Raw genomic sequence first — 24,591 nt, 5'->3', positions numbered from 1 at the left:
CTTTATTTGTATGGGAAATAGATGTTAAAAATTTATATAAATAAAAACGTTAAATTTCTTTTCATGTGGTAAGGCATACGAAACATACAAAATATTCACATTTACAAATGTACCAATATATGTGTTCATATACAATAAAATTTTATATTTATATGAAAATGTAAAGATGTATAAATCTATGTATACATAAACGTATATTTTATAAATACTTTCATAATCATTTCTATAATATTTGCGGATTAACATGACAATATTGAAAAAAGCACCCTCTTTCATATAAGTGAAAAACTAATATGTAAAAAAATCAAATAGATTTTCTAATCAGTATGCATGATGTTATTATAAGAACGGTATGAATTATTATTATCCGAAACTTAAATGACAGAAGTTTCAATTTTTATCCAATACATATTTCGAAATGAAAAAGTATCAAATTATGAACATAGGATTATAAATCTGTAATCTTTGAGAATCAACAGTATACAGACTAACGTGTTAAAGTTTCAAATTGATCAAACGTTCTATTTTTTATTTCACTTCTGATTGAAAAAAAACCTTTCAAGAGAAACGCGTTCAAAATAATTCGTTTATGTTGTACCTGGTAGCACTCAGTACAAAAGGTTGTAAAAATCGAAATGCTTTGAGCTCTGCCTTCAAAATTGATCACTACATTCCGAAAGGTTACACTGTTAGGTAAATTTATCGCATCACTCGAATACTACCGAAAATTTGTCAAATTTTGTAGTTAATTAAACTTTTAAATTTAAGTTCAATCATTGCCACTAAAAATAGATTTAAAATACACAAGTTTCTTTACGTCTGATAAATGCTACAGTTTGCAGAAAATAACTTTTGCAACTGTAAAATATATTGTTGAACATTTTTCTTTTTCTTTTTCAAATGTAACATCATTTGCAAACAAATTGCTTCGCAGTTTGCGTCAATATTCACAGAAGCATGAAATTGTTGGCTAAGTATGTTTTACGATGTACTAATTTATATTCTGCAGTTGCATATAATAGATATAGATGAGGTATCATGAGTTAGTAGAATTACGTAACACGTGAATGACTGTTTCAATAATGGTGTAAAGGAGCTGCAATGCTCTTAAGGCAGGGGTCGGCAACCTTTTGAGTCGGAAGAGTCAAAAATTACAATTTACAAAATTTCAAAGTTTTTAAAGAGCCACAAAATTTTTTCTTGCCAACAATAAATAGTACTCGCATAAATAAAGTTTTTTGATAAAAAAAAACTAATCTATTTATTTATAAGAAAAAATATCTATTTATTCATATATAAGTAGTGTTTTTCACAACAAATTAGATAATATATGTATATATGGCATTATTAGATAATTACTTATTATTTAAGTAAAAAATTAAATATTTACTTACAATACTAACAGTTGACGACAGCGACGACGCGTGTCACGGGGGAGGGATGCGGTGAAAAGCGAGTACAAGTGGTTGAGAGATAGAATCGGTGTCTCGTTAATCGATTCAGAACGATTTTTAAATGTTTTTTTTTTTGATAAAATAAATAACATTTGCGTATGGAACTAAAGAGCCGCAGCTTCACATCCAAAGAGCCGCATGTGGCTCGCGAGCCGCAGGTTGCCGACCCCTGTCTTAGGGTATTGCACAGTAGTGCCGTCTAATGCCCGAAGGACCACCCAATAGCTCAATTGGGAAAAAATGAAATCCAAGCTGATTCTTGAAAACTATTTATTTGCTTAGTGTGTGGTATCGTGTATGGATGTGTAGTTGTGTGTGCGTGGAGATTCTACTATAATCTGTCTGTGTTGTCCAAACTAACTAACTTGAACCAACTAATCTGGTTGACTATTTTTACTGAACTGCCGAACTGAAAAATATTCTTTTCCTTCTGACCTTCCCTTCCAGTGCGCCCTTAGCGCGCTTCCCTATGGAAGGGGAAGGCAGAAGACAGGATGGGTGAAAATAGGACCCAAGGCGAAACTAAGGGTCCCAAGGAAAACTGTGTTTCGTTACGGAAACCCTTAGTCCCCGCCATAAGTTATACCGTACTCTAACAAATGGAGTTTAGAAAATGAATTCAGAAACGGTCTTCAGTGGGAGATATTAAAGTAGCAACATTTTAAGTTGTATATTTAAGTTGTATGTTCAATAATGATTGCCAAACGTTATTAAAAGTTAAATATGAGAGTTTAAGAACGTGTGAAAGCTGTATGTACCTCAGAGGAATACTATGCGCACGACGCGGACATAATCTCGAAAATAAATCGAAAGAGAATTAAATACGAAAGACAATTATTGAGCAAGGATAAACAGAAGCCCTAAAAATATCTTATAACATTGCTGGAAAATATGAGCCGAAATATGTATACATATTTCTTTCGATTTACATTATTTACACAATTCCATTTTTACATGGTTTTTAAAATAACGGATTAAAAACGGTGGTGAAAGTGTACATTGTAATAATGTCAATACAAGTATAGAACTTTTATATTTTACTTTCTTGTATGAAATTTTTACCAATTTTTGACATACTTTTTTTATAACAATGAAGGCGAATCCTATTTAATTTGGATTACGTTTTTACTGGTTTGTTTGATGATGATTTAGACCAAGAATAAAATACGTTATTTACAAGAATTATTATCTAAATAAGATGAATAATTTTATAAATAATTACAAGAATAAAAAATAAAAGATAATAATTTCAAGAATAAAAGAATTAATTAATTGTATTTTAAGAGAAAATAAATTTAGATAGCACGGTGTTTGTATAAGCAAAATTAAGTGTTACACGTATGCACATATTACACTTTAAAATATCATATAAATAATGAATGAAATTCAGCTACGCGGATTTATTATTATTTTTTTTCTCAGTGGACTTTTCAATGATCTTTAAAGACTTTCTTTTTTTGTTTCCATAACTTTGCTATATTTCTTCAACTCTTTTCCATTTCTTTCCGTTTTAATTCCTTCGACACATTTTATCTCTACAAATAATTTATGGAAATAATGAAAGAAAGTTTAATAAATAAATACTTTGTAATTAAATAAATTAATATACTTGAGTAAATATTCTGTTATTGAATTAATAATTTTAAGGTTATACTTATATGCACTGTTAAAACAGATTTCATACGAGAAATGGTGAACATTGAAACAATATGAAAAAGGTAAAGAAAAATAAATAAGTATAATGTTAAATAATAATTATGAAGGTGTTATTTAATTTGAATATTGCCATTCGACTAACAATAGGCGACATTTACTGTATAGATCTCAAGTTCTGAGACGTTCTGGTATTTCATTGTACCAATAAGAGAACGTGTGGACCACAAAATAAAATGAATTTTAACTTTAATCGTGTATTAAAAAACAAACAACAATGTATAATTTTTCTAAAAATAAATGAATAATACCCAAATGTTAAATATTATTAATAATATTTGCTTAAGAAAATATCGAGATTTTTCAGCAAATCAAATAAGAGTAATATTTAAATACTATATATTTTTAAATTAAAAAGAAAATTGTTTTTTTTAGGAATGTTAACGAATTTTATAAAATATTTTAATAAAGAAATAAAGTAATTTGTAATTTGTATCATTTGCACAGGTGCCCAATTACTAAAATGGGTCCAAATATTACGTCCATTATATTAAATTTAATAAAACCCACTAAAGTGCTACGTGACCCGTTACAAATAAGTATTTTCAAAATAACATCGTTGGCCCACTTTAGGAAACTGGTTTCTTGAGTTGAACTACAGGTATCTTGAATTGGATCATGTCTATTCTCCGTCCTTTTGGGTAAAAGCTTTTATTCCAAAATGTATCTACATTCCACATATAGAAGAATAAAAGTAGTTTACAACATACCCGGTAGAAACGAATTTGTATTTAAAAAGAATTGTTACTATTAAACTAGTTTATCTATTTATAACAATTGCCTAACCTAACCATTACAACATAAATGGATCTATCTTTTGCAAGAATGATCTCTTAAATCTACTTTTTGATTAAGCTCGAAAAAAGTGAAGTACCTGATTTAATAAGTATATTTCTTTCACCTTTTCTAAATGTATAAAAAGTTTAACTAAGAAAATCGCAAGGTATTAAATGTAAGGGATTGACTTAACCCCTAACACTTTAAATCCAACTCAACAACTTCAAACGAAATGAAATAAACACGTTAATAACTTCTCGCTAACTTTGAATTAACCTCTCAGCTAACTTATCATCGGTAAAAAGAAGCATCCTCCAATCTTCCAGTTAACCCCTTGCCTTACTATGACGAGTCTCACGCACTGATAGCTCAGATGTGACAAACCTTACTCAAATTTTGGATACTCTTCAACTTCAAATTTAGGTCCAGCTATAATTTGTATAATGGAGGATCACTGAATATAAAATACTCATAACATTTTAATTTTCTTTGTTTCAATGTTATAGCTGTGAATAGTTAGCTTTGACTAACCGGCAAGGGGTTAATACACCCCTTGTGTATTATGTACGGTCTGTTTGAAGTGTGGAACTACGATGCAAACAATTGTGATTACAATCTTATAAGTACTTTTATTTTTCTTAACCGCTTTTTTTACTTGTCACAGGTGACCTGGCAGATCAACAATTAACGGAGCAGCGGAACAATAAAGTAAGAGTACGTTAACACAAATTAGTTTGGTGGACGAAAATTGATTAAACTCACCAGCAACGAGCAGATAACGACGATGAACATCAACACCCAGCTGATCAACGTAAAGAAAGCGCAATGTGGACCCAAATGAAGAGCCTGCTTCAGCTTCGCGTCGGTGATCAGAAAATGATAGATCTGGAATGAAAGAAGCAGCGTTTTCACGCGGGAAACTTCTCTTTGGCCATGTACGTTGTATTAGAGAAATAATTATTTTTACCAGCCATCGAAGAGGATCAGTACTGCGGGACTTGTAATATTTATGCAGCTTCGGGTCGTCCATATTAATTTAACCTGATAATTTTTTATTGTCATCACGTGAATTTGGTAGAACCGTGTGTCCAAAGAAAAACTGACAACTAAGTTCGTTGTCTTTGACAGAGAATCGTTGCGTGTGGCGAATGTCAGATTATCGATATTTTATGTTGCCAACTTCGTAACTTTATTTTTGACACAGAATGGGCTGTGTTGCACAGTTTTGAAAACATTTGATTGAAGATAACATTGGATCAAAAATATATCTAAGTTAAATACTTAGATATACTTTATAATACTTTATAATATTTTATAGTAGATATATTTTATATATTTTTTATGAATACTAAGTTGGATAATTTACAGTCCAACAATGGAACTAACAACCAGTCAAAATGGTTTTAAGCTGTATGGATCTAAAGGACCTAAGGAATATTCTGTTCTATAAAATTTTGCTACAGTGGGTTTGTTGTAATGTCTGTCATATTTTGTTGACATAAAGAATTATGTTAGTTTACGCTATCAGTATTTACTTTTTCATTTCTTCACCTTATTTTCAATTTAAAAGTTATGTTAAAGGCATTTAACGTCAGTAGTTCCAGTGTTAATTCAGAAGTTTCAATATTATCTAAAGTCTGATGTTACCCTCACTTTTGTTAATCTTTATGACATTTAGAATTGTTATTTCACAATGCATGTTGAGTAATCTTTTCACTTTGTTTAATAAGATGAACTTTTTTAAGATAAAAACTTTATCTACTTGTTAACGTGAAGATCATCTTTATTGTTTATTCTAAGTTTTTATTGCAAGTTTTCTTTTAAGGTATCACTCATTTCATGTTGAACCATTTTCGTATTATAGTTAAATCTATAAATTATAATTATTTTGAAATTTGTAATTTTTCATAACAGTGACCACTGATAAGATTAAACAATGGATGAAACATTGTTGTTATTGAATTTAATATATTATAAACTTTGCACTTGTGTAATTATTTATTACATACTGTACATTCAATACGGCTTTATATACTCACACACTTACCATCGACAATTAGTTTTAAATACGATATAAAATTATTATTTTATTAATAAAATTATTTTTAGACACGATTTATTTAAATAACTTAAAATATGCTTCCGTCGAAAATAAGTTTTAAATTCAGGTCTTAAATGAACTACTGTACCCTCTTTTTAGCTGGTGGTTGTATTGTTCTTGACCAACAATACGAAAATATTTGAAGTACTGTACTGCTTTAGAAAATAAAGTTGTCCTTTCATATTTTTCCAGTGGATATTTCTCAGTTCACCCCTTTTTCCGAGAAAATGATTCCTCTTTCTTCTACCCGATTATATATAAAAATGCCATCGATACATCTGCTGAACTATAGATTACAATTGTTGAAAAATAATGAACAGTTGTTATGTGTAAGAAGTTTTTATACATAGCAATTTTACGGAAACTGCTACTTTGAGAGATAGAGGTGCAAAATTCTTTCGATAACCTTAGCACCTAACATTTATTATCCCAGGTAACAAAAAATGTACAAAAATATATTTATTTAATTACTCCAGTAATTATTTTACTTTTAACAAAGTATTCATGACTTTGTTCATGATTATAGCGAACGAATAATTATTGGGAGCCTCATTTTGAGGCTATAATAAAAATAACAAAACTCTCCATACCACGATATTACAAATTAGAAAACTTTCTCAGTTAACGACCCCTAATATATAAAAATGGCCAGATCCAAGGTAATTTTATCCTATTGGAGAACAAAACAGTTTTAAACGAACGCAACAATTTCAATTTAACACAATAAACATATTTTTCATCACTTGAAATCATAAATTAACTCTCAGGCAGCGAGTTGCCGAGTGATGAAAATTACATTCAATTTTAGAGTCTTGTTGAAAAATTCAAGCGTCTAATTTTAGCTGAAACTCCATCGTATATATACTGTCAATCTGGGTCACAATTAACGTAGTTTTACCTTGCGAGGAGTAAATATAAAGCAATATAAATCTCCAACGTACATTGCAGTTGATTAATTTCTGATCTAATGAATTTTAATATACACTACCGTCCATAAGTATCCGGGCACAAGCGAAATATGCATTCGCGTTGAATGAAAGTTATTCAAGTATCTGCAACAGTAACTAAAATTGATTTTTTCTTCTGCGAAGGTCAGAATACTGGAACGTTTTTCGATTGATAATTCTCGTTTGGAACTCATATCTCGATAGAAAAGAAGCTACAGATGAACTAAACCGAAACTGTCGAGTGCGTAGCGTTACCTCCATTCTTATCTCCATTGAGGGAACCTAAACATCTACCAACAGTTTACAAACACTTGAAACATATCGAAGAACCCTCTGAATACGTTCTGCACCATAGAAATGAAACACACTAGAAATTAAAATTTTTTTAGAATCGAAAGCGTTTCATTAGATTCACAAATTTGGACTTTGTACTTTTGGACATGAATTTAACTTTCACACTTTCATTGTATAATTTGTACTTAAAAGTTAATTCTATTACGTTATGATACTTCAAAAAAGATTATAATAATTATTAAAAATGATATGATAACCTGTTAGAAAATCCCAGTGACCCACCCTAACAAAGCAGGGACGACGGGTACATGGCCGTCCTACGACGACCATCGCGGGGTAGAGGCCTGACGTCCGGGCCATAAAACAACCCTAGGGCCTCAAGTTTCGCGGGGACTAGGAAACCTCGCGGAACGGGAAGAGGGCATTCGTTTAGAGACCTTTGGAAAAGGCGTTCGTCTTCAGACCTTGGAAAGGCATCCTTCTCTTGAGGACATTACTTCGCCCACGGAATCGGCATATATAAAATATATAATATCTTTGAAACCGAACTCAGTTAGCGTTTCAAGCATTTTTCTACCTCGTCTTACAAACCCTAAATACCTTTCGTACAAAGTTCAACTATGTTTTATGTAACGAAACCAAGTGTCCGGATACTTATGTACGGTAGTGTATATCTCAATATTATAATATTCTTCAGAATACTACACCTTGAATTGCTAATGTTACACATAGAATGACTCCCAATTTCCCTTTCATAAATGAAATGATCTTTATATTTGTTAATTACTTGTATTCATAGTTTTGTAAGGTGAAGTGTAGTAAATGAATATTTTTATTTGAACCATTTGCTTTGAAAGTATCATAAGTCCATTTATGTTTAAACTACGATATTTGAGTTTGCGTTTCAAACTTCAAACTGAAATTAAAAATATACATACAGGATACCAATGCCACACTCTTGAAGTGTATCTAAGAAAGTTAAATTTACGATTCCTGTTTAAATAATAGCACTTATTTATTAAGATTTCTCAATAATCTAAATAAAAATTTCTCAACGACCACAAAAATTATAACTCTAACGTCACACTTCGTTTACGAAATTATTTCGACGTTTCATTACGAAAAAGTTAATTGCATATTCAGATAAAATAACTGCTTATATTGACTTTAGTTTTAAAAATAAACATTCAGAACAGTAACAAAGGCGGTTAAACACACTCTCATTTCAATAAAGTTGTAGTAAAATAAAATGTGATAAAACACGAAAGCATGTTGAACACGTAGATATGTTTTTTTGGGGGGACATCATTCGTCGGAAATGTGAGGGCAGCTCTTGAAATTTGGGTTTTAAAACGCATTTGGTTTAATGTCTAAAAAGTTTTTCGTCAGAGGGAATGTATAAACGTACTACTTGTATGTGTTTGAATACTAAATTCACTTATGTAAAAGCAATTACAAATTTTTCGAGAAAGTGACTTGCTTAATAAAATTAAAAGGGTAGTAAAATGAAGCGAACATATTGAAACAGCAATTTTACAGATCTTCTCTTTAAAATATTACATACCTTTTTAGCTTAGTCTATAAATGTATGAACATTATACATCAATACTACAAAACGAATAAATTAGGGTTTTTAATTAAAAAATTTTAACAATAACTTAAATTACAAGGAACATTAATTACACACCTACAAATATAAAAATCCATTTGGGTTCGATGACAAAATTTTAATAAAATTATTCCAAATATATTTATACGGTCTCTGATAAAATATGTTTATTTTGTACCATATTCTTTAAACAAATTTCATTTGGGAATCATACATTTAAATAACGAGATTTCGCGATTGATCGAATGTGTTTTACATTTCAAACTTTAAAAGTTGCTTTCAGCTTTTGAATTTTCACGAAAGAGGGAAAGAGTTTCTATGAGTGCTAAATATTATTTTGATGTATACGTTGCACCAAAGTATCACATAACCTTCAAAATATTTTCAAAATTATGACTGTTTGTACGTACCTGCTTATTAATACTTATACTTCATTAAATTTCTGTCAACCGTGCTACTCGTTTAAATTCTCGTTGGATTGGACAGGTTAATTAATTTCGCGGCTGGTTTCTTTCACGAATGTACATTTAACAAGGTGGGAATAATAACCTCTGTAAGCTGGAATCATTATTTTTTCCCACATTGTACATTTGCAATTTACATTAATTTTCTGCAGCATGTGTGTCATTGTCACCGGTGATAACGTTCGTAGAGAATTAGTAATTGAATACATTTACAATTGAATTTATTTCTTCTAATATTTTCATAATAGAAGTAGAACTACAAGATATTCTAGTAACAGTTAGCATAATTCATAAAATAGGAACTGTACAAAATCGATCAAGAATACAGGGTGGCCCATCACATTTTGCTATCTAGATTTGCGTCATTATTATTACTCATAGCAAACAATGTTTTAGATGAAGTTGAATGGTTTTGAGAGGGACATATGCTGGTGGTATATTTTTTTGTCGGTGGACGTGTAAAGGACATATAGGGGTCATTAATGTTTTTTTAAATGGAATCATATATTCTGTATCGCATCAGCTGATACACCTTCATATTCTTTACAAAAAAGTATTAATCTATTTATGTGAAAAAATCATTAGTTTAGAAGATATTTTAATTCTAACTTGTTAGGAAATCGTGACTTTCTATTCAATATTATGAATTGCCCTAACTGAACAGCAAATGTTTTTCTACATGCTTTGAGAGGTCACGTGTCACCAAACGAATTGTGAGTTTTTGCTTTTTTTTGTTACGCAGTAACAGTGAAATTTAGTCTCTGTTACGTCTCTAATACGGTGAATACGACGATACGGTGAATTATCACTTTATAATGAAGTATTCTACAAAAGAAAAGATAGACATGTTATCAGTTTATTTTGAAGCTGGGAAAAGTGCTACACATGTAGAAAGATTATACACTACAGAATGTTAGTAAGTCATTAATTTCTCGATTCAGAAAGTGCTCTGATGCAAATGGTCGCCACATTGAAATTTTTTTGTAAAAAGACATTGAAATTAAAATATCTCCCAAATTAATGATTCTTTGACATAAATAGATTAATACTTTTTTGTAAAGAATATGAAGGAGTATCAGCTGATGCAATAAAAAAATATATGATTCCATTTGAAAAAACATTAATGACTTTCATATGTCCTTTACACGTCCGCCTACAAAAAAATATACCATTAGCATATGCTCTTCTCAAAACCATTTAACTTCATCTGAAACATTGTTTGATATGAGTAATAATAATGACGCGAATCTAGATGGCAAAATGTGGTGAGCCACCCTGTATATGCGACTTAAGTATAGAGATATATCTGTGTACATTGAAGGAAATAACACATTGTTTTTTGTAAAACAAAGTTTTACTTAATATATCTGTTTCTTACTTCTGTGATCCATGAAATTTTTTTCGTCATAAAGTATGACATTCTCATTACTTCAAGTTCCGTTGTTTAAATAATACATTTCTTTTTCAAAAAAGGAATTCTGCGGATGGTAATATTGAACAGAACCTGTTGGAGATACGTTCAGGAATACACATGCCAGGTGTCAGCGTGACGTTTATTTTTACCCGGAAAAAAATCTTGATCAATGGATGCAGTTAAATATTTTCACGACGTGCAGTTAGCGTACCGGAAGCGAGATTTCACAGTTGTTCGCGATCGGAATGTCGATGCCGGAAGTCCGGTTGGTTGGATGAAATTCGGAACAAATTCGAAATGCCATAAATAAAGGACTATCCGGACGAGGGAAAAAATTTTTCAAGATCGGATACGTTTGTACATTTCTAGGTCGCTCATTTTCCTCTTCTGATAAACATCGGTATTTAATTTGAACTATGAAGTAGATCTGATCTGTGTTAAATAACGACAAACGTTTTGCGTTACGTGTTTGTATGGATGTGAAGTAATATTTTATCTACAAAAGCTGCATGGGAAAAGGGATCAAGCATCGCCGGGGGATTCTCTCGAAACGTTTGAAATGCTCCGATTCTGTATCGGGGTTGAAACGTGAAAATTACGTGACTGCTAATGAACTCGAATTAAGAACAATTAACTCGACCTTTTCCCGAATTTTCTCTAAATATTTTCTACACTGAATTTTTTAAATATGACATGTTTCACATTTTTAGACTTTTACGAATTTTTTCACTCCAAATTTTGTTAACTTTCACGTAGTTCGAATTTAAATCGATTTCTACACTTAGGATATTGATAACAACTTTTTGTACTATTAAGTATTGTGTATATTGCGTAACGAAACATTTTTTAACTCTTTCGTTTAGTTATCTTAATGATGCTTTACTTAATAGTAAGCGTATTTCTTGATTTGCCAATTTTTCATAGTTCTATATTTTTTAATATGTTTATTATTAACAAATTAATAAATCTATTTATTAATATTTTTAATGTGATTGGTTCATGAAAATTTGTTGAAAATTATGAAAATAATTTAAAAATGAACATTGAAGAGAATAAAATTGATTTACATATACTGTTTAATTTCAGTAAGTGTTATACGTGATCTAACATCTGTGTTAATTTAAATTCTTTTTCAGTTTACTAATACTAACTTTCGAATTTGGCGCCAAATTTAATGTATTTAATTTTAATCCGTGGAGTTAATAATTTCATTGTTTTAATAATTTTACTTTTTAAAACTTATATATTTGTTTTTCTGAATTTCTGTACGTTTATTTTTCAAAATTTATATTTTTATTTCTTAAAGTTAAGTGTGTTTGTTTTTATGAATTTATGTACTTGTATTTTAAAGTTTGTTTCTATTTTTTAAAATATATATATGTTTGTTTTCCAAAATTTATACATGTGTATTTCTGAAAATTTCTGTGCTTATTTTTCCAAATTTTTATATATCTATTTCTTAAAATTTACGTGTATTTATTTTTCAAAATTTGTGTTTATTTTTCAAAACTTTTGAATATTTATGTCTTAAAACTTATGTATATCTATTTTCCAAAAATCAATGTGTTCATTTATGAAATTTTATGTAAGAATTTATCAAAAATGTATGGTTAGATTTCAAAATGTAAATTTATTTCTCAAAATTTATGTTCGCAATATTTCTCAGTTACCGATATAAATAGTTGTACTTGCTTGTCTAGACCCACAAGTCCGTCTATAATTTATTTGGTTATTTTTGGCCATTACTGACGTTTCTACACGAATAATAGATCGGATCAAGTGAAGGCAGATGTGATAAATATTGCGAATACTTGAGTTCGTTTGATTCCATGAGTGTCAGTGTGCTGTTACAAACCCTCTGTTTAGAATTGTAATCGTGAAATTTAAAACGTGCTTCCGATAAAACTTCAGTTGTTACAACTGGATGTGTTTCAGGTACCATTGAATTAGTTTTTAAACTGCAGTCTACCACAAATGTCGTTTTTAATAAAAAAATGTAAATTTCGCGCTTGCTGTTTCCTAAATAGGTTTGCGACAATCTGTTTGACTGTGTCGCTCCTTCAGAATATCAATTTGTGTTGACGTTTGTAGCTGGTTTGAAGTAGATGCTGTCGGATTCAAATACGTTTTGTTGTTTGATTTTTGTAGATTGAAGTCTTTTTTGTGCTGCAACATACAAATAGGAGTTTTTTTCCAAAAAGATCGTTTATAAGAATTATATTAAATTATACTGCGCAACATCTAAAATTAGTGGGTTACTTAATTTAACACAAAAGTCAAGAAAACATCAATTAATAATTTTAGTGTTTGATAAAACTGACGGTTACTATATTTAGAATGGTAGAATTAGTAAAATGTATGTTTTTAACTCAAAAATACTGTTTTTAATTTTTAACTGACAATTCCATTCAACCGAATGAAAACTTATTCAGTTTTTGACTGAAAATTGGTAAATACTGCAAGATGTTTGATTTTGATTTAGAATGATTTTTCTGCATTGGTACCCATTAAATGTAGCATTTATTTTATTTTAATTAAAATTTTCTAAATAAAATTTAATTTTGAATGTTATAAATAAAATTTATTTGTTTTGTTTTATTTAGGCAGTAACTTTGTTTAGGTAATAACTCTATTTCGATAATAATTGTATTTTGATAATTACTTAGGTAGTAGCTTTATTTCGGTAATTATTCTATTTAGGCAATGACTTTATTTTGATAATTATTCTGTTCAAGTACTAGATTTATTGAAATAATTATTCCATTTAACAAATCATTTTATATAATAGTTTTCCTAATTTTGTTTAATTATTCAGATAATTATTTCATGTTCATATATAATTATTCTACTTAGACAATGGCTTTATTTAGATAATTGTTCAATTTACGTATTAAACTTATGTAGGTAATTATTTTATTTCGAAACTCACTCTAAACAATAGCTGTATGTATTAATTAATTTATTTTGATAATTATTTTATTTACGTGACGGGCCAATTCGCACAATTATTTTAAATAGCAGCTTTATTTATACAACTATTTTATTTACATAATGGTTGATAAATAATCCTGTACCAATTTTGGAATCAATATTCATTTCAAGCTTAAATATCAGTGAACATTAATGTATCAGAACAACTCAATTTTTCCGACGGTGAATACGCACAGTTTATTTCAATTATTATATAACACACGTATTATAATTTAGTCTGCGAGTGACATCAATATTACAATCAAAGCCGAAATACTTGATCCCGCAACGAAAGTCTTTGCAAAATACAAGTAAAGTCCGTAATGACAACAAGTATGTCCCGTAGTGACAAGTTATAAGTGAAGCCTCGTAACAACAAATATAAAGAATGAAACGCGTAGCAACAAATATAAGAGAATGAATCGAAGTGAAGTGCGGGCCCGGTGCCCTCGCCTATTTTATACGTTTCACTCCCCTACGACGTCTCCTAGCAACCACCCGATTTCTTCGAAATCTGCCACGTGCCCTCCGTCGACCTTGGCTTCGCGGTCATCCCTCTACGACCGATCCTTGCGATGCCGCCCGCCCTTTGCGGCCGAGCCGCCGCGCCGCCACGCCGCGCGCCGATACCGATGTCGCGCCGGCACTTGCCGGTACCCGCCGTCAAACGGAGCGGTCCGCGCCTTTGTACTCGTTTCTCGAAAATTACGCATCAGGAGACGTCGCCGAGGAGTGCCTTTCTTTTCTGCCGAAGTGCGCACCTGGGTTCGCCGGCATTTCGCGGTGGATCAAATACTTATTAATTGGCATTTTTCTCGGAATTTCAGAGCATGTGCCACGTGCCACTTTTGCCACGTGCCATTGCCACGTGCACCACGCACGTGTACATTTCTTAGAAAAATTAATTATCTATCGTCTTCGAGTGCGACCGATCCCGCAGACAGCTAGCCGGAGCGCAGGGCAAGCAAGCTCGCCCCCGCCCGGGTTCTCACCTCTCCCGAGCGGAGTGGCCCTCGGTGTTTTGGTGAGCACCACCACTCCCGGGCGGATTGGTTACCCCCGGTGCTACGATGGTGTTTTTCATGCCGAGACACTCATGGTGTTCGACGAATACGGCCACAGGTTTCCCCGTGCACGTAGGGCTTCGAGGCATGGAAACTCGCCATGCCTGCTGCTTTTGACCAGTCGTCCCCGAAAACCCCGCTAAATTCATTCAATCTTATGTTTATCTTTAAATTTTCATTCCATGCTCTGAAATGCCTCAATTGGCCAGTTCTATCCGTAACAATCCTCCCCCTCGTACAAAATTCATTTAATTTTGTACCTCATTTATTCCTAGTAGTTTTATTAGTTTTCGTGTCGGACGTATAAAATCACCCGTTCGTGTGCGCACCTCGGCCACTCTGACTTCTTTATCTACACCGGGAAATACTCGTGTAACGGTCCCTTTTCGCCAACTATTTCGCGGTGCTTGTAAATCTACGATCAACACTATATCGCCTACTTCTAAGGGATTTTCCTTTTCGGTCCATTTCTTACGTGGTACGAGCGTAGGTAAATATTCGCGCAACCATCGTTTCCAAAACGCCTCCGCGAAACTTTGCGCTGTTCGCCGCTGTTTTCGCAAACATACATTTTGGAGGTCATATCTACCTAGCTGAATCTCACCCGAGGACGATCCTATCAGGAAATGATTTGGCGTCAGTGCCTCTTTATCGCGAGGGTCTAACGACACGTGCGTGAGCGGCCGCGAGTTTACCGAATGTTCGGCTTCTGCAAAGAGCGTAGAAAGAACTTCTTCGGAGGGTGCTTGTTCCCTTAAGATCACGTTTAACGCGGTTTTTACCGACCTAATCAATCGTTCCCACGCCCCACCCATATGCGGTGCGTCAGGGGGGTTGAAAACCCATTTCACGCGTTTCGACAATGCGTATTCCTCGATCTTAGCTCGGTCCATACTCGCGGTCGCGTCTTTCAGCTCCTTATCCGCGCCCCGAAAGTTCGTCCCATTGTCGCTGTAGACCACCTGCGGTGTGCCTCTTCGCGCCGCGAGTCTTTGTAATGCCATTATGGCCGAACTAGCACTTAGCGAATGCGCGATCTCTAAGTGGATGGCCCTTGTCGTGAGACACGTAAACAACACTCCCCAACGTTTCTCTCTTCGCCGCCCGATCTTTACCATCAATGGTCCGAAGTAGTCGACCCCACAGTGTGTAAAGGGTCTCTGCCGAAAAGCTACACGCCCGACCGGTAGCGCGGACATCAGCGGGTTCTGTGGCCTGCCTCGCCGTATACGACATACAATACACCTACTTATGAGCGAACGTAAAACGCGTCGAAGACCGATTATATGGTATTTTTGCCTTAATTCGTTGACTACCGCGTCGCTACTCGCATGATAGAACTTCCGATGGTATTCTGCAATTAGTAATTTGGTCGCGGGGTGTCGACCCTCGAGTATGATTGGTCGGTTGTCAAAGCCCTCAAGTCCCGTTGCCGTTACGCGCCCGTTGGCCCTTAAAATTCCCTGTTCGTCTACGTATGGATTTAAACCGGCGATTTTACTTCCCTTGTTGATATTACGGCCGTTTCTCAACGCAACTATCTCAGCTCCGAAATATTCTTCCTGGATAACGCGGTACCAATATTGTTCCCCTATCTGAACTATTTCCAACGGTTCTATCACGGTGTTCTTCCCCTTCCAACGACCGACGATCGCGTGTACTCGTCGCGCGATGACGAGAAGACCGCGCCAACCCATCAATCTTATCGGTAGCGAAAATTCTGCTTTTACCGTCGCCGCCACGTAGACGCACGCTTTCCGCTGCTCCAATCCGTCGATTGTCGCCTTCTCTTTCGCGGTCAACGTTTTTTCTATCGGCCATTCGGATTCCGGACGTCGCAAAAATTCCGGGCCTTCAAACCATCGCGGGCTTATGAATTCGGAGCTATTTTCGAAGCGCGTCGCGTCGTCCGCGGGATTCTGACCGGAACCCATCGCCACTCCGTCGTCCGCGTGTTTTCCCCGATTTCTCCTAAACGGTTCGCTACGAATACTTGACGCGTCCGCGGCTCCGATCTGATCCACGAAATCACGGTAGTCGAATCTGACCAAAAAACTCGTCTACCGATTTTAATGTCTAGCTCCTTTTCTACGAACATCGCGAGCCTTGTCCCCATCAGGGCCGCCTGTAACTCTAATCGCGGTATCGTCAACGGTTTTAACGGCGCGACTCTACTTTTGGCCATGATCAAGGAAACGTGCGCGGATTCAGACTCATTTTCGTTTTCGAACCGCAGATAGGCTACCGCCGCGTAAGCCGTTAAGCTCGCGTCGCAAAACACGTGGAGTTGCGCTTCTGACTCCCGCGATTCCGTTACCCCGTAACACCTCGGCATCCGGCATTCTTTTACCCTGTCTATCATGGACACCCACTTGCGCCAACGGACAAAATCTTCCTCCCGTAGTGGGTCATCCCAATTTATACCGCTTCGCCATATTTCCTGCATGATGATTTTTGACTTTAACGTGAACGGCGCGAGGATACCGAGCGGGTCGAAAACCGACATGATAACGCGTAAGAACTCTCGTTTAGTGGGCTTCCTTTCGCCTAGCAGAATTTCTTTTGGTATGTTCTTTAACTCGACATTGAATTTGAGTTCGTCAGTCTGTGTGTCCCAGAAAAGACCGAGGACCCTCTCTCCCCCTCGGTCGCCTAACCGCATGTCGCCCTGCTCTAACCGTTGCCCGTGATCGACGGAATTTCGCAAGGCCTCCGCTTTGTTGCTCGCCCAACCATGCATGGCGAAATTCGCTCGCGCGTTTATCGCGATTACATCCCGAACGAGCTCTGCCGCTTCGCGCACGGTTCTTCGGCTCGATAAGAAATCGTCCATATAGCTATCATTAATAATACTTCTAACTGCCTCCGGGTGAGCTTCATTACAGTCTTTCGCATTCTTATCTTTGACGTAGATCGCGCTACACGGGGATGATTTGGCGCCAAAGATTAACGTCGACATCTCGTAAATGTCCGGTTCTCTATTCCTATCTTTCCCTCGCCATAGGAATCTTTGCGCACCACGATCGCTTTCCCGAATTTGCACGCGTAGGAACATATCTGAAATGTCCGCCTTCACCGCGAACGCGTATTGTCTAAACCGAATTAATATTCCCGGCAATGATTTTAATAGGTCCGGACCTGACATCAGCTGGTCGTTCAAACTTATTCCTCCGGTTTTTGCCGCGGCATCGAAAACTAATCGAACTTTATTTGGCTTGTTCACGTTTCGCACTCCGAAGTGCGGTAAATACCACGTCCTAGTCCGCTCCAACGTTTTCTCAACCCTTTGAGCGTAGCCCTGATCCAGAAAGCGCTGCATTTCCTGGTAATATAAACGTGCATATTCGGGATCGCGATCTAACCTTCGTTCTAATAATTCTAACCTTTTCCGCGCAGTAGACAAACCGTTCGTGCTCGGCGCGTGATCGTCCTTCCATAAGAGGCCCGTTTCCCAGATTTTTCCCTTACGCGAACTAGTTTCCTCTAGTATCCGCAACGCGCGATCCTGCTCGCCCTTACACGCGACGCTATCCTTTATTCCGGTATATTCTAACGCGAAATAACCCTTTACTAAGTCGTCTAAAGAAGTCAGAGCCTCCCCTGTACATTGGTATTCGCTTACATCTATTTTGTATACCGCGCGTGAGGAGCATTTTGCGGACCCATGCACGGTCCAGCCAAGACGGGAGCGCGAAACCGCCAAATCTGTACCTATTATCTCGCGCAGTTCCCGTGTTACGATTAGGTCCCAATTGTCCTGACCGATTAATAATTCTACTCGTGCTCCGTGGTACGGTCGGATCTCCACGTCTTTGGCGGCATCGTGTATCCGCGCAATAATGTCCCGGCTGATCGACTGTGTGGGAAACTTCAGATTTTTTACGGTTATCGCTCCGCGGATCCGGTGCGTGCCGAAGATCCCCTCTACGTCAAAATCTACTTTTTTGCTGTTCTCTAATCGAATTTCTCCTTCGCCTATTCCTTTTATAGACACGTCTATTCGCGAACCCTTTACCCCTAGGTCTCGCGCCAGCCTATCGTCTATCAGGGTGACCGTGGAACCCTCGTCTAGTAACGCGAATGTATCTATTGTTCGCTTCGGCCCACCCGCGCGTACCGCTATAATTTTCAGCAATACGCTTTGCCCGTCTAGTCAGCTATCTATGGAACCGCGATTTTCCCCCGACCTGTTGTCGCTCGCGACGTATGCCCTGCCCGACGCACTCTCTCCCCCGGATATCGCCCCGCACTGAGCCTCATTTTCCGCACTATTTGCGTCGACATATTTATGCAACAGGATGTGATGCTGCCTCTTGCAGACCTTACACATCTCACTCTTGCAATCGTTTCTTGAATGACCGGGCCTCAAGCACCCGAAGCATAGGTTGTACTTTTTCACGAGGTCCCAGCGCTTACTCACGGGCTCACGGGCAAAGAAGAGGCATTTCGGCGACGGGTGATTATCCTTTTTGCAAAACGCGCATTTTCGAGTTTCAGTCGCGTTTGCTTCTACGCGCCTATCTCGCCGTTCTGCTACGCATACCACAGCCGTTTTCGCCGACGGCCGCCGCGATCCACCGAACGCGCCGCGATCTACCCTTTGTGTCGGTCGTTCCGTCGTGAAGTCGATATCAAAAATCCCGGCTTCCGTAGCTAATTCGGCTTCCGCGTATATGAAATCCGCGAGTTTCTCGAGTTCCGATTTCTCTTCTCTAACGCTTACGGCGTACCGGTTATATGCATATCGCAATGCTATCGGTATCTTATGTCCCACGGATTTTACTAGTTCGGGGCTGTGCAGGTACCCTAATAACCTAAACGTTTTAAACGCTACCACTGCACTGCGTAACTTCGTCGCGAATTGTACGAGCGAAATTCTCCCCGAATCTATCTCCGGTAATGTTTTTAATTCCGCGACGATTTTCTCGGCAGCGGCCCGTTTATTCCCGAAATGTAATTCTAACGTCTTTATTATTGTGTCCGCGTCGCGGCTGCTCGCGAGCAAAGTTTTAACCACGTCGCGTGCCTCGCCCTTTAGGGCATCGAACAATCGTGCAATGTTTTCGCGGTCCGAGTATCCGCCCGATTCGGATGACAATATATACGCTTCCTTAAAGTGTAACCACTCTAAGGGATCACCGGAGAAGCTAGGTAACGCTTTCGCGGTTGTGAGACGATTTACTAATCGCGAACTTCTTTCCCCTGCGAGCGACGCTTCACGTACCGCCGCTAACGTACGTTCGATAGCCGCGGATAGTCGATCAGCCGGGTCAATAAAGGATTGCTCACTCACGTTTCGTTGACGCCTTACTGGTAACGCGGTGCTGTTGCTCCATGGCTGATGCGTTGCCCTGTCGTCCTCGCTGCCCTGGATTTCCTCCGCCTCGTCGGAGAAGTCCGTGTCCTCGTCGGCTGCGGATGGGATGCTCGCCTCCGTGGGTCGCTGCTGCCATCCTGCTCCGTGACCGCTGCCTCCTGGCAGCTCCTGCTGCCGCTGGTTCCCAGTGGTCCTTGTTGCCCGACGCCCCTGTCGGATGACAGGTAGGATGGGAGACGGTGCCCTGGAAGGCCCCGCAGAGTCGTTGTCCTCCATGGTTGCCGGTCCTGGTCCTGGATCTGCCAATGCTCTCGCCTTCGCTGGTCTGCCCCGCTTGGCCGCTGGCTGCTTTCCTGACTGTTGGGCTGCTGCTCGTTTTCCTCGTACCATTGTCTCGAGTAAAGTCCACTTTGTGTGTCACTCGCACTTCCACACAAGTCACGATATCGCGTTAAACACCGTCTGTCCGGTCAAAGTGTCCCGGGTTTTGGCACCAAAAATTGTATCAGAACAACTCAATTTTTCCGACGGTGAATACGCACAGTTTATTTCAATTATTATATAACACACGTATTATAATTTAGTCTGCGAGTGACATCAATATTACAATCAAAGCCGAAATACTTGATCCCGCAACGAAAGTCTTTGCAAAATACAAGTAAAGTCCGTAATGACAACAAGTATGTCCCGTAGTGACAAGTTATAAGTGAAGCCTCGTAACAACAAATATAAAGAATGAAACGCGTAGCAACAAATATAAGAGAATGAATCGAAGTGAAGTGCGGGCCCGGTGCCCTCGCCTATTTTATACGTTTCACTCCCCTACGACGTCTCCTAGCAACCACCCGATTTCTTCGAAATCTGCCACGTGCCCTCCGTCGACCTTGGCTTCGCGGTCATCCCTCTACGACCGATCCTTGCGATGCCGCCCGCCCTTTGCGGCCGAGCCGCCGCGCCGCCACGCCGCGCGCCGATACCGATGTCGCGCCGGCACTTGCCGGTACCCGCCGTCAAACGGAGCGGTCCGCGCCTTTGTACTCGTTTCTCGAAAATTACGCATCAGGAGACGTCGCCGAGGAGTGCCTTTCTTTTCTGCCGAAGTGCGCACCTGGGTTCGCCGGCATTTCGCGGTGGATCAAATACTTATTAATTGGCATTTTTCTCGGAATTTCAGAGCATGTGCCACGTGCCACTTTTGCCACGTGCCATTGCCACGTGCACCACGCACGTGTACATTTCTTAGAAAAATTAATTATCTATCGTCTTCGAGTGCGACCGATCCCGCAGACAGCTAGCCGGAGCGCAGGGCAAGCAAGCTCGCCCCCGCCCGGGTTCTCACCTCTCCCGAGCGGAGTGGCCCTCGGTGTTTTGGTGAGCACCACCACTCCCGGGCGGATTGGTTACCCCCGGTGCTACGATGGTGTTTTTCATGCCGAGACACTCATGGTGTTCGACGAATACGGCCACAGGTTTCCCCGTGCACGTAGGGCTTCGAGGCATGGAAACTCGCCATGCCTGCTGCTTTTGACCAGTCGTCCCCGAAAACCCCGCTAAATTCATTCAATCTTATGTTTATCTTTAAATTTTCATTCCATGCTCTGAAATGCCTCAATTGGCCAGTTCTATCCGTAACAATTAATTTAGTAAATTGCAGGAGTAGAGTATGTGCAGTTGGATTAAACCGCGCAAAATATAGTTGCACATTTTATGTTTAAACAAATTTTTTAATCAGTCTGAATGGTGCACTAAAAACAAGTCCGTACGATAATACGCAAATAAATTATATTATTTACAGACCAGTTTAATGAGTTTATGGCTCGACGATTAAAAGCTCAATATCTTTTTCTGTCGTGCAGTGCACTTGCTTCTGTGTGTTGCTTTATTACTGAAGGGGCTTAGAGCTTTGCTTACTATAAATTTGCAGGATACAGGGTGAGACAATAAGAATTGTTATCTGAAATAGCTTCCTTCGCTATATTATACTTCATGAATATTCTCCTATGAAAAATTAAAAGAATTATGAGTAATGTTGAATGATAAAAATTAAAATTACAATTCATTCAATTGATTTTATAGAAATTCTAGTATTGAGTTTGAAAATTATTTTAAGGTCACATTACGAAAAAAACATGCTGTTGGTTAAAAAATGTAATTATTTACTTTACAAAGAATGCAATGTAAATGTGATAAAATACATAATACATAAATAAGATAAAATTTTCTGAACCTGACTGCTTTGACACAATATACTGTACTTAAAATATTGTTTCAAAAAGTTTGTAAATAAAAAATTATTTTAAATGGGTAATTTTTATGCATTAGCTCTGCACATACTGTCTTTAAGAAGAGTTTTGAAGTAGATATAACAAGAGTGTAAGTGCAGTATACATAAAATTGATAACTTCTACTTGAAGACTTAATTGTGAGAGAAGAATTAATTGTGATAAATTCATATGTGTTGAATTTCATTATTATTAATCGCTCTCTTTAATATTTTAAAGTTTCATTTATTATAAAATTCACTTTTACTATATATTCTCAAGAAAAGTACAAAATCTACAAATATAAGTATTTGCTAGAGTTTTTTGATCCAAACCTTAGAATAAATAAATATACTCTTCAATAGTTGTATGTTCAAACCAAATTAAAATTCAATTTTAAACTGAATTTTGCTAAATTATGAATTTTACTTTATTTTATTAAATTGAATTTAACGAAGTTAACTTCAGAAGACTAAATTAAAAGTTTAAAATTAAATTTTCATCTAGTTCAATAAATTCAGATTTAAAATTTATAATTTGAATTTAGACTTCTGTGTATTTTCATAAAGTTACGAAAATGAGTATTACTACTAGTCATCACTTAATTCCTAATTTCTTTATTTTCCACCTCCGAACTTTGAATGTAACGCAGGTTATTTCGGCTGTAGCATTACTTTTTGGTGCTCGCATAAAAGCACATTTAAAAATTCTGTTAGGAAACTTTAAATCCACCTTGTATATCGTATGCTCCAGCTGTGCAGGAAATAAACCACATGAAATGTACATCTTGTTTTATTTATAGCGTAAGTACGTCTCACGTGTGTTCCTTAATTGCATTCGTTAACTAATTCCTTTAAAAAATGGCGAACGCATAAAGATTATGATTACTCGTGGCTCTCACAGAATGCGAATGCGTTAAACAAAAGTATAAAAGTATGATATCCAGTGCCTATTTATGTGCATAACATTTCATTTTGCAAAAAAACTGAGTAAATATTTCTATATCTTTTTCTTATGAAACAAAACTTGTAGAGGATAGTGTAAAAGTCATAGTTTTTGTCCCAACTGTTTTCATACTCAGATCGTAATTCCATGATTCATCTTTCATTACCAATGAAATGAATAAATCATGTTCATACCTTATAAAGTATACTAGTAACCACTCTTCGCCAATGACACATTTTTAGCTATGTTACATTTAATCCTGTACTAATATAAGCGTTATTCGACCACATCAGCGTGATCTATGGAAAATCGCCGCAATATCAAAAGCGATGTCATCCTTTCCTGAACAGCGAATGTGACAGCAAATCTTTCATTGAATACTGAAATGACGTATGCACGCGTGTGTGTATATGTACATGAAAGATCAATTCAATAACACATGGCAGATACCACATAATTTTCGGGCGACATGATTTCGACAGTTAAATGTTATATAGAAGGAGCTCCGGTTATATTGCCAATTCCACGAATTTTCTGCTCTTACAGCTCCGGTGGTGCCAATATAACGATACTAAAGAAGACACCCGTATAACGTGGTTAATACGTTATGCGTTTTACGAACTGGCGTTGTGGGAAATTATGCGGAGCGGGAATTTCTCGTATGAAGTAATATAAAATTGTATAGCGTATTGTGTACTATATGGGTATAGCAGTAGCATCTTCCACGCATTGTGAGAAAAACTTCATACATTAATTTGCTATAGCAAGTCAAATTTCAAAATTATAAAAAAGTAATTGAAAGATTGAATACCTTTTAGATCTATTTTGCTTTAAATAACGAAACGGGGAAAGAAACGTTTCTTAGTGAATTTTACTACTACAATACGCTAAACTTTTCATAAAAACAAGTAAGCATAAATATTTTTTATTTTTGGTCAAATGAATTGAGAAGACAAAGCAACCACGGGTTATCGGTACACTGGAAGGTGAAACGGAAATTTAATAGACAGTCAATGGTTGCAGCTGCAAGGGAAAAACATGCAATGTCCCTTTGCCCGAAGAGAAGAGAAGAAATTGCTGAAAACAAGGAAAATGGAAAAAGTCACCAAAGCAGGAAACCGTCCGATTCATTGTTCTCCACCTTTGTCACGCAGTGATACAAAACTGGATTTTGGTGAACAAAAATCCAGAGTCATATTAAATCTTCATCAGTTGGGTTGAAACTCGTTTTGAGATATTCGTTTAGGAACGTATTTTGAAG

General features: G+C 36.7%; 2 protein-coding genes across 7 annotated transcripts in view; both read right to left on the bottom strand.

Annotated features, from left to right (window-relative positions):
- Positions 1-5,098, bottom strand: part of LOC100878228 (uncharacterized) — a 43,020-nt gene extending 37,922 nt beyond the window's left edge. For 3 of the 6 annotated variants that reach the window (XR_013040626.1, XM_076540257.1, XM_076540252.1), the window contains exons 1-2: positions 4,912-5,098; positions 4,707-4,829 (exon numbers count right to left, since the gene is read on the bottom strand). Coding sequence is in view for 3 of the 6 variants with exons in the window: in XM_076540257.1 (XP_076396372.1) it covers positions 4,707-4,829; positions 4,912-4,974 (186 nt within the window). In the remaining 3 variants the exon portion in view is untranslated. The remainder of the gene's footprint in view (positions 1-4,706; positions 4,830-4,911) is intronic. The other 3 variants (XR_013040624.1, XR_013040623.1, XM_076540246.1) reach the window with 1 other exon arrangement.
- A 7,694-nt stretch (positions 5,099-12,792) lies between these two features.
- Positions 12,793-20,514, bottom strand: LOC143263989 (uncharacterized). The gene is made up of 4 exons (XM_076528974.1): positions 19,032-20,514; positions 16,904-18,926; positions 15,137-16,850; positions 12,793-12,939 (listed from the first exon to the last, which is right to left on the bottom strand). Exons 1-4 carry the CDS (start codon positions 20,512-20,514, stop codon positions 12,793-12,795), a joined length of 5,367 nt encoding a protein of 1,788 aa, XP_076385089.1.
- Between the last annotated feature and the right edge of the window lie 4,077 nt (positions 20,515-24,591).

Source organism: Megachile rotundata, chromosome 2 (assembly GCF_050947335.1).
Source record: "Megachile rotundata isolate GNS110a chromosome 2, iyMegRotu1, whole genome shotgun sequence".
Lineage (NCBI taxonomy): Eukaryota > Metazoa > Arthropoda > Insecta > Hymenoptera > Megachilidae > Megachile > Megachile rotundata.
Note: the sequence above shows the minus strand (reverse complement) of the source record. Positions and strands in the feature narration are given on the sequence as shown.